At 42.7% G+C, this 11167-nt stretch overlaps 1 protein-coding gene across 2 annotated transcripts in view; it reads right to left on the minus strand.

Moving 5' to 3' along the window:
- Positions 1-10262, minus strand: part of LOC122543207 (unconventional myosin-Ib-like) — a 63611-nt gene extending 53349 nt beyond the window's left edge. For both annotated transcript variants that reach the window (XM_043681670.1, XM_043681669.1), the window contains exons 1-3: positions 10041-10262; positions 5500-5634; positions 4026-4141 (exon numbers count right to left, since the gene is read on the minus strand). In XM_043681670.1, coding sequence (XP_043537605.1) covers positions 4026-4141; positions 5500-5625 — 242 coding nt within the window. In that variant the 5' untranslated portion in view covers positions 5626-5634; positions 10041-10262. The remainder of the gene's footprint in view (positions 1-4025; positions 4142-5499; positions 5635-10040) is intronic.
- Positions 10263-11167: the final 905 nt, after the last annotated feature.

Below are 11167 nucleotides of genomic sequence, written 5' to 3' on the forward strand. Positions count from 1 at the left end.
ACCAGCTATGGTCACAATGCAGATTTCTGACCTCGTCAGGGACACCTATTCAGAACTCACAAAGCCATCTTCCTCCCCAAGCAATTGGCTATAATCAAATATGCTGCCTGCTGTGAACCAGCAGGCACTAAATCGATCACCTGCCCCAAAAACAACAGGATTACCAGACTTTGTCAATGTGCAGCGTTTACAGGGGGACGCCCCTGGATCACTCTGCGCTAAAAGGCTTCTGGATCACTCCAGTTGGCTAACTGTTTATACCTGATGCTTTGTTACCAATGCTAATAATACATGGAATATTTAATTTTACTCTGCTTTTATTGTCATTTTAAGTTTCAGTTCATAGACGTCAGTTTAAATTGCAGCTGTTTAGAAAACATTCGTACGTTGCTTTGTTTTGTTAAGTGATTACTCATTTCTGTTGTCTATAAGTTTACACAATACTATCAGCTATTGGTACTTGGTAACAAAAAAAATTGAAATATTTGTGTACTGATTTCATATTCTAAGTAAAACATATTAATTCTATCAATTGTTTCCAACATTTTAGAATTAGAGATCTGTGTGTGTGTGTGAGATGACACAAGAACTTAATTAGTATAGTGCTTACTGTAATTTCAGACAGGACACAATGCAGTGTGTCCAGCAATGGGCTATCAGTTCCATTTGAATGACTCTCAGTTGGCAGGACTGTTTAAAGATTGACTAGTAGTTACAGCAGCAAAAAAAAACTAAACTGCAAGGAAAAATCTACATGTGACTACTGCTGGTAAAGTTGAAACTTTATTGCTGGAACAGCACAGCAGGTCAGGCAGCATCCAGGGAACAGGAGATTCGACGTTTCGGGCACAGGCCCTTCTTCAAGCCTTGCTTAAGTGATCAGGAAAGTAGAAGACTTGAAATTAAACTTTATTACAACTAAGCACAAAGTAAATAGTAACAGAAGTTATAGAAAAAAACTTAGTTAGGAATCAGGAACTGTGAAATACTTTTCCTGACAGCTTTCACATTAGCCAAGTATTAATTTGTTAAAGGAAAATAATTTTTGAATAACTTGAATGGGGTCCCCTGAGGGTTTGATTTTAGGACCACTGATCCTTGTTTATAATTGACCGAATTGTTTAGGCAGTACAATTTAGAAGTTGATGGATTGTATAAAACTTGATAATGTCATAAATAGTGAACAGAGTAACAGACTCCAAGGCGACTGAGAATGTTGAAATAGGCAGACACAATTTAGTGTCGTTAAATGTGTGACTGTCCTCATACTGATAACCACCTTGGCAAGGAAGGAATGAGAGAGGATAAGCAAAGATACTTTCAGCAGCTAACATCGTCTCTAGAGTTTCTCCATTCACAGGTAAAGCATGCCTTCGGACGACCGCCCACCCCTCCACAACCTGATCCAATGGATTCAATCATCTCCCCAGTCACGAGCACAAGAAGTGAAGAAGCTAACAACAGTGAAGAGGAGGTCCAAACGCTTTTGGTCAGTGGCCTTCCTATGGAGATTAAACCACGTGAGCTTTACCTTCTCCTTCGATCATTTAAGTGAGATGAAGGCTCACTGATCAAGCTAACATCAAAACAGCCAGTTGACTTTGTTACATTTAACAGCAGAGCAGGAGTAGAAGCAGCAAAGAATGCTGCACTCACCTAGCCTGCTGCTGCACACTCAGATGCACTAGTATCCTCCACCTGAAGCATCTCCGCAAAGATGGAAGTCTCAACAGTTTTGTTAAGTATTTAACTGCCCTTATCCAAGAATTCAGATTTCTCCGTGGAGGGATGCACAAGGACAGACTGGATTTTGTTTTCAGGTTGGAGTTTATTGAAGGTGTTTTTGGATAACTGGCTCGTTTCCACTCTACTTGGAGGGGGTGGAGTGGCCACTAAGGACTGTGGATTTAAGAACTTTACTGGTAAACACTTTTTTCCCATGGAGGAGGATCCTGGGGATCCTATCTACTGCACGGACTAGTAATTTTTGTTGTTATAATCATTGTATGTTGTGTGTCAATAACTTGCTTAAAATACTGGCTGTAAGATTCGTATGAATAAGTTGGTAGCACCTTTTAGGTGGTTATCATGGAATGATAAAAGGAGGAAATGAAATGTTAAGGGGTTAATTTGCTCTGCTGAGCTGTAAGAAATTGAATGCTCTAGACGTAGGGTGGTATGTTTCTCTGTCTTACAGGTACAATGTGATCAAATTTACATTGCCATCTCCGACTATTCAGAGTAAATTTACATTCTCATCTCCTATTCAGAAGCAATAAGAACACTGCAGTCAAAGTTCTGACCACACCCTGCAGTTACACCATTAAGGGATGATCTACATCATATTGTTTCTGGAAATAATCAAATCACTCCATTGTGTCATGAGTGGGATGTGACTATGGGGGAGTGGCTGGGGGCTGTCTTGTGGGCATTACTGATGGAAATGTAAAATTCTGTATTAAAGGGAGGACTGTTCCCTTGTTCAGAGAGATCTCTTGGCACAGCTTCACAAAGCCCTGCGAATAGGGTTAAGGGTTCCTCCACAGCTTGTACTTGCTTAATAAAGTTTGACTGTTCACAGACTTTGGCGTATTGCAGTTGCATCATGTGTGTAAGAATCTCAAGAAAAAGAACCTAACACAGGCAGTGTATTAGGATAGAATTAGGCTCCACTGTGATGTCTTCCACAGCCGAACAGTCTGCCAATGCTCACTCTAAACCTGCACATGTACAATGGCCACTGGGCAAAATATATGAGACACTACAATATTTAAAAGACATTTGGATATATACATGAATGGGAAAGGTTTGGAGGGACATAGGGCAGGAGCAGGCAGGCAGGAGTAATTTAGTTTGGGATTATGTTCAGCATGGACTGGTTGGACTGAATGGTCTGTTTCCATGCTGTATGACTCTGTGACTATGACCTGCTGTCAGCTATGGAACAAGACCTTAGCAGGGAGTCTATGGCCACTGGCCTGCTAAGTGGCTGGTCAAATGGAACATTGAACACAGAACATTACAGCGCAGTACAGGCCCTTTGGCCCTTGATGTTGCGCTGACCTGTGAAACCAATCTGAAGCCCATCTAACCTATTCCAATATCATCCATATGTTTAACCAATGACCATTTAAATGCCCTGAAGTGATGACAGGTCCACTACTGCTGCAGGCAGTACATTCCATGCCCTTACTACTCTCTGAGTAAAGACACTCCCTCTGACATCTGTCCTGTATCTATCACCCTTCAATTTAAAGCTATGTCCCCTTGTGCTAGCCATCACCATCCGAGGAAAAAAGCTTTCACTGTCCACCCTATCTAACCCTCTGTTCAGCTTGCATGCCTGTATTAAGTCACCTCTTAACCTTCTCTCTGACGAAAACAGCCTCAAGTCCTTCAGCCTTTCCTCATAAGACTTTCCTTCCATACCAGGCAACATCCTGGTAAATCTCCTCTGCACCCTTTCCAAAGCTTCCACATCCTTCCTGTAATGTGGTGACCAGAACTGTACGCAATACTCCAAGTGCAGCCGCACCAGAGTTTTGTACAGCTGCAGCATAACCTCATGGCTCTGAAACTCAATCCCTCTACTAATAAAAGTTAATACACCGTACGCCTTCTTAACAATCCTATCGACCTGGGTGGCAGGTTTCAGTGATCTATGGACATGGACAACGAGATCTCTCTGCTCATCCACATTACCAAGAATCTTACCATTAGCCCAGTACTCTATATTTCTGTTACTCCTTCCAAAGCAAATTACCTCACACCTTTCCACATGAAATTCCATTTGCTACCTCTCAGCCCTGCTCTGCAGCCAATTGTTGTCCCTCTGTAAGCTGCAACATCCTTCCACACTGTCCACAACTCCATAGGTTTTAGTGTCATCGGCAAATTTACTAACCCATCCTTCTACACCCTCATCCAGGTCATTTATAGAGGCTAGCAATTCTCTATTGTCATCATGGAAATCAGTGACAAGGGAAGGGATAGCGTTCAGTGTTTCTGTTGACTGCAGTACTTACATGTGAGGACTCAGCTCATACAGGTTACAGCTGCGGTACGCATTGATCTTCTCCAGGCTGTAGATTGGTAGCATCATATAGGGATTGATCGAAATAACCACACTCCCAATGTAAGTCTGAGAAAAAATATTAAACACCAAGAGTGTATCAGCATCCTAGTGATAGTACTCAAGATTGTCCTAGTTCAGCTTTTGAGCCCTGACCACATTAGTACACACTTCACTCAGGTCTGAGCACACTGCTACAACCCCATTCAGTGGCACCCATTGTACATTAGGTAATGTGTACATACTGTGGTGCTGGCTTAGAACCTGGATGCCAGGTTGCTGGGGTTGGATAGTGATGGTAGTGGCTCCAACTTTCTTTCCAGCACATGGTTGATCAAGAATCTCTCCCGCTCTCATCATCTGCTATTGGCATGTGTTGGAAGGACTTATAGGCAAACGACCAAGCTGTATGGCTGTGAGAGGAACACATCTTTCTTGGCCATCGGGTGGGACTCAAAGCTGGAGCTTCTCACTCAGGGGCAGGGATGTTACCCACAAGATCTCCTCTTTCTGCAGTGCCCAAATAAAATACCCGATCAAACTCACAGACCATTCTCTGCCATATAATGGATGAGGTATCACTAAGAATTTTTTGTCGTTCTGCTATAATGCACGTTTCATCAATGCAAATTCACTGTAATGCAATTGACAAATTGGGCACACTGTTTCTACAGCGCAAACTTTTAAAGCAGGTATTGGTTATAATGTGATTCTGCCCCCATTAGTTTAAATGGTGCTGCTACTACGCAACTTTCTTATCACACGGGATTGCACGAGAACAGAGATATCGTGTTATAGCAGAGCCGACTGTGCCTCAGTCTATCTCCCAATCAGTCCCAGCCACATCAGTCGTCAGTGCTGACAGAGTTGGCTGGGCATTCTCCCAACTGTTTAGGACAATACCTGAGGGAATCTTTGGCATGTATATTTACAAACTATTCACAATTTCTCCCTCCCTATCAGCTCCAAAATGTTCTCCCCTCTCTGTTCCTGTAAACATTGATTCCTGCTGGGAAACGGTTCCATAGGCACAGATTGCCCTCTGGTCACTTTCCTATTTGTCATTCCTTACTTGCATCAGTTAAGACAGAGAGGCTGAAAATTCCCTGTATTTTTGTCCTTTACTCAGGTGAAGGGTAAATGGGACTTATAGCCTCTCAAACCCACACTATTGTCAGTGGAATCATAGCCAGATTTTATCCTGTCCAGTGAAAGTCACTAGATAGCAATCAGGAGTTGAAATGATGACTGACCCTAACCCAGAAATCCTGCCGTCTCATCCATGGCCTGGCTGAGATTAGCTAACTCTGCACGGACTGGCCTTCCTGGGGTTCAGCGCCTCACCTGAACAGTACATTTATTAATTGTACAATACGAGACTCAACTTACTGTTACAGACATCATGAGGCTTTCTTCAATGTACTTACATAAATGTCATTGTTATTGAATCTTTTCTTGAGGTTAGAGAGTAAAGATTCATCAGTGAGGGGGTCTAACAGCACCATGTCACCCACCCCAACCATATTGTCCAGATAGGAAGACTTCTTCGCCATTGTTAGTTACTGCAAAGAATGAAACCAGCATTAAATTAATGAAACAATTTAGCAGTGCGAACACAATGAAACGGTTGATACTGCAGGCAGCTATGACCAGATATGAATGCAGACTGTGTCTTGTAGGGTTGCACAAGCTCTTTTCAAAGTCCAAAGTCTCTCTGTTACGAACACTGACAATAAATATTGCTGCCATTCACCTACATCACCTTTCACTTTCTGCATCACTGCTCTAAGGAATGGGAGCCATATTATGTGAGTGAATGGGGCATAGTGTTTTGAGGGTTTGTGGGGGGCAGCGCAATGTGCACCCTTCCAGGGTATGGTGCTAGATAAATGAAATGGAAGGGATTTTCTCTCCATTTCCATTGTTGTGGTCTCCCAGTGCAATGGCTGACCTGCATCCTCTGAGCTGACACAACCTCTGATTGAACAGGGAGGAGTCTGGATTTCTTCATCGTCTGATCAGAAGATACATAACTGAGCTGGTGAACACTGTGTGTCAAGAATGATGAGATTAAACGCAGAGCCCTCTCGTACCTTGTATCAAAAAACATTCTTATCAAGCTAAAAATTATCATGAGTCATGAAAAATAAAACTTTCAATGTTTCTGTTGACCCAACCAATTAAAAGGAAAGATCCTTCACTTGGTGAAAATGCAGGAAAATCATCTGAAATTTTCCCAATGATTATAAGTTTCGATCATCGATTAATATTGTATCCCTTTAATAACAGCCCAGGCTGTTTGCACACTTTGCCATTTTAAACATTTGTGAATTGAGTTCTTTTGTGTGATTTCTAATACACATTAATTTGTCTGCAATTCAGTGCTGTGATATTATAGCTACAAAGCTCGACCTTAATGCTAATCAATAACACTTTCATCTCTGGGCTTCATCCATTAGGAGCTTCTCCTGTAACAAAAAACATAGCAGCCTAGTACCGAACTGGTGCATCTATTGGGAGTCACAGAGAGAAGTAATTAGAATAAAGCGCTGATAAACAAATAGATCTCGAAAGGATTATGTGGATATATGCTCTTATACAGCGCTTCCCAAACTTTCTCCCACTGTAAAGCCATTTTGAGGCTTGAAAATTGGGGCAACTCCTCAGTGAGAGTGCGAGCACAGCTTTTGTTATTGGTGCGTAGTTCCATAGCAATCATAATGGCCTCAGATCTCATGACCCCAACATTTCAGGTCTTAACTCCAACTTGGATCCCAACCATCACTTTGAAAAGCGCTGATTTAACACCTTCCACCTCTGGCTTTTGATTCAAGTGCAAACATATTGATTCAAGTGCAATCTACTTTCATTTACAGCCTGACGTCCATGCTTTAAGTGGCTGTAAATATTGGTATTACAAAGAATGATCAGGTCAGAGGTACACTGGCAATGGAATAAGGGAACACTTATACCAACTCCCAGGTTAACATCACAAGTCAGTAGGGTACCAATGGGCAGTTCACAGAATCATATAATGGTGCAGCACAGAAAGAGGCTATTCAGTTCAGTGTGACTGTGCCAGATCTTTGGAAAAGCTAGCCGGATAATTCCTCCCTCTCCTTCTCTTTCTTGATAGCCTTACAAGTATTTCTCTGCTAGTATTTATCCAATTTCCTTTTTAAAGGTTATTGCTCGGTCTGCTTCTTCTGTGTATCCTGCTTCCCCTTTGAGTGCATCTGTGGTCTTTGTCTCAACCATGCTCAGTAAAGGCAGCTTCCACAATCTCGCCACTCTCCAAAATATTCTAACCAGGCACTCCACAGAACTGCAACCCTCTTGTCCCTGGTACCATTCTGGTAAATCTCCTCTGCACCCCCTGCAGGGCCTTGACCATCCTTTCTTAAGTGCATTCCTTTTGCTCCAGGATCTGGGTTAAGCATTTTGCCAAAACATGGCTCCAAATCCTCCCTCTTGCCATAGTCCTGGCTCCAGGGGCAAACAGGACCCCTCCCTTTGTTACGTTCCAATGCTGCAGTCTCCTTACAGTATTCATTATCAGAACATTACACTGACCTTGCACGATTCCTCCTAAATTAAATGGAAGTAAGATAACAATTTGTCAGCTATGCATTAACATTCTGCTAGTTGTACGATAATGTTCATGATTATGATGATTGATCTTTGGAGTATCATATACTTATCTCAACTAAGGAGTGATATAAATGTTGGTATTCTGAGAAAGTGCTGACAGACTGTGAAGTAGACTGAGTAACACAGAGATAACGAAGCCCTGCTAGTTCCATCAATGCTAGTGGAAGCATCCTAACTCCTAAATGAGAGATGCTAAAGGTTAATGCATGTGTACAAGAATGTGGCACTGACATCTTGTGATTCCTGGGAATCGGCATTACAATGCCAGTAATAAATAGTACAATGATCAGTCTTGAAAATAGTCCACATTACAGAAGAGGAAGTGCTGGAGGTCTTAAAAAACAGAAACGTGGATAAATCTCCAGGATCTAATCTAGTGCGTCCCAGGATGTTGTGGGAAGTTTGGGAAGAAATTGCAGGGCCGCTAGCAGAGATATTTGTATCATCTATAGCCACAGAAGAGGTGCTGGAGGACTGGAGGGTGGCTAATGTTGTGCCTTTATTTTACAAAGGTGGTAAGGAGAAGCTTGGGAACTATAGACCGGTGAGCCCGACATTGGTGGTGGGTAAGTTGTTGGAGGGAATCCTGAGGGACAGGATCTACATGTATTTGGAAAGAGGCAACGGACGATAAGGGATAGTCAGCTTGATTTTGTGCGTGGGAAATTGTGATTGGGTTTTTGTGAGGACGTAACTAAAAAGATCAATGAGAGCAGAATGGCAGGTGTTGTCAGCGTTTGACAACACCTGCCATTCCGCAAGGTAGATTAATCAGTAACGTTAGATCACATGGGATTCAGGGAGAGCTGGCCAGTTGGATACAAATTGGCTTGATGGTAAGAGACAGAGGGTGGTGGTGGAGGGTTGTTTCTCAGACTGGAGGCCTGGGACCAATAGTGTTCCATAGGGATTGGTCCTGGCTCCACTTTTATTATCCATTTATTTAAATGATTTGGATTAGAATATAGGAGGTATGGTTTGTAAGTTTGCAAGAAAATGGAGGTTGTTGGGATAGTGGACAGGGAAGAAGGTTATTTAAGATTACAAAGGGATTTTGATCAATTAGACCAAAAGGCTGAGGAGTGGGAGATGGAGTTTAATTTGGATAAATTGCATTTTGGGAAAACAAACAAGAGCAGGACTTATATATTTAATGGGTAGCGTCCTGGATAGTGTTGTTAAACAGAGAGACCTAGGGGTTCAGGTACATAGTTCTTTGAAAGTTGCATAGTTCTTTGAAAGGGTGGTTAAGAAGGCATTTAGCGCATTTGCCTTCATTGCTCAGACCATTGAGTATAGGAGTTGGGGCATCAGGTTGAGGTTGTACAGGATGTTGGTCAGGCCATTTCTAGGGTACTGTGTTTAGTTCTGGTTGCCCTGCTATAGGAAGGGCATGATTAAATCAGAGAGGGTTGAGAAGAGATTTACCGGGATGTTGCCTGGACTGGAGGGCTTGAGTTATAAGGAGAGGCTGGGACTGTTTTCACTGGAGCACAGGAGGTTGGGGGGTGACCTTATAGAGGTTTATAAAATCATGAGGGCTATAGATAAGGTGAATAGCAAAGGTCTTTTCCTTAGGGTAAGGGAGTTCAAAACTAGGGGGGCATAACTAGAGAAAGTGGGAGATGCAGGTACAATTCCAACATTTAAAAAAACATTTGGATGGTTACATGATTAGGAAAGGTTTACAGGGATATGGGCCAAACACAGGAAAGTAGGTCGAAATTTAGTTTGGGAAATCTGGTTGGCGTGGATGGATCGGAGCGAAGGGTCTGTTCCCATGCTGTATGACTCTATCTAGTACATTGGTACAATTCATTGGAGACTGGAGGAGCAAAGACTTGCGATGCCTGGGGATAAAGGGAGAATGGGGATTAATTGCTTCGATCTTTCAAAGAATTAGCACTGACTCCGTGGGCCGAATGGGCACTTGCTGTGCTGTACTATTCTGTGAGGTACCGGTCATCCTTTTGTTTTAATCGAGAGAGACGGCTGCATTGCGCAATTCTCAAAAATCTGCTCCAAACTTTGACAAATCTATCAAGACCATCATAGTTTTTTTTTTGTTGTTGTTAAGGCAAGTCGATCTGCTCCAATTGACCAAGTTAGATACTTGGGTCTCAGGGAAACTACACGTCGCCCAGTGTAAAAACAAACGGTCTTGCCCACTGTGTAACGAAATCCCATTCAACAGAGAAGCAAAATCGATTTGGACTCAAAGCATCTTTTTTTAAAAAAAGGTTAACCAATATTCGAATTGACCAGCAAAGGAGTTTTGAATCCCACTATTTTAAGTATTCGGAATTAATTTCCTTACCTTGAATGCAATGTGTGTAATTCTGTCTGGCGTGTAGTGAGAAAGTTGTCTTGCCAAGCGGTGAGCGGTTTAAATATTTTCTCTCTCTCTCTCTCTGATTGTCTGTCCCCGGTTGGGTTTCAGACTCTCGCCTCCATCCTTCCTCTCTTTGCTGATGCTGGGGAAATGCTGCTCTCCCTTCAGCCCGGCTCCCTCTCCAAATCTTCAACGTCACTGCCTCCACCTGTCCTCCAGGAGCTGTATTTAAACTCAGACTAAAAATACACCGTCCAAAGGGCACTGACAGATATCATTAAACAACCTGTTCAGAGATGTTATGACACACCTCTGGAGCAGGTGGGGTGGGCTTGAACCCCTGGCTCAGAGGTGGGGACACTACTACTGCACCACAGGAGCCCCTGGCACTTGCTTGTAAGCTGATGGCATCATCAGGCAAGGAAGCATATTTAAGGATCTGGAAGGAATTCATTTGAAACCTTTGTGTCAATGGAGCAAATAGTGTCTCAGCACTTGGCTCAATTTCTTTTCTTAGCTTATCTGAGGCATGGTCAGCAAAGTTCTGTCAGGGGAAACACTGTAAGTCCCTACTGCTGGCAGTCCTCCAAATACTGCCCTCAGAAATACTCAACGGATAGATGTGTGGGAAGTTGCAATGTAGACTGCATTGATTACTCCTGGTGAGAAATTCTTCCTGACCCCAGTCCCTAATTCAGCATTCATCTATTCCTTTCTCTACTCCACACTCAGAACAACTTGCATTTATGTAGCACCTTCGGCTGAGGAAAACATCCCGAGGTGCTTCACAACAGCAATTATCAAACAAAACTTGGCAACAAAGCACTTCAGGAGATATTGGGTGACCCAAGGCTTGGTTGAAAACCAATTATAGTACTTCGAGAGAGAGGACTGTCCAGCACCGTAACACTTTCCCAGGATATCCACAGACACTATACAGCCAGTAAATAGATTGTGATGCGCAATCACTGCAGGCAATGCGTGCCTTGATCCCAAATGGACTAGTTCGAACATAGAACATAGAAAAGTACAGCACAGAACAGACCCTTTGGCCAATGATGTTGTGCTGAGCATTAATCCTAATGTAAAATAAAATAACTTAACCTACGCAC

This window comes from Chiloscyllium plagiosum, chromosome 42 (genome assembly GCF_004010195.1).
Source record: "Chiloscyllium plagiosum isolate BGI_BamShark_2017 chromosome 42, ASM401019v2, whole genome shotgun sequence".
NCBI lineage: Eukaryota > Metazoa > Chordata > Chondrichthyes > Orectolobiformes > Hemiscylliidae > Chiloscyllium > Chiloscyllium plagiosum.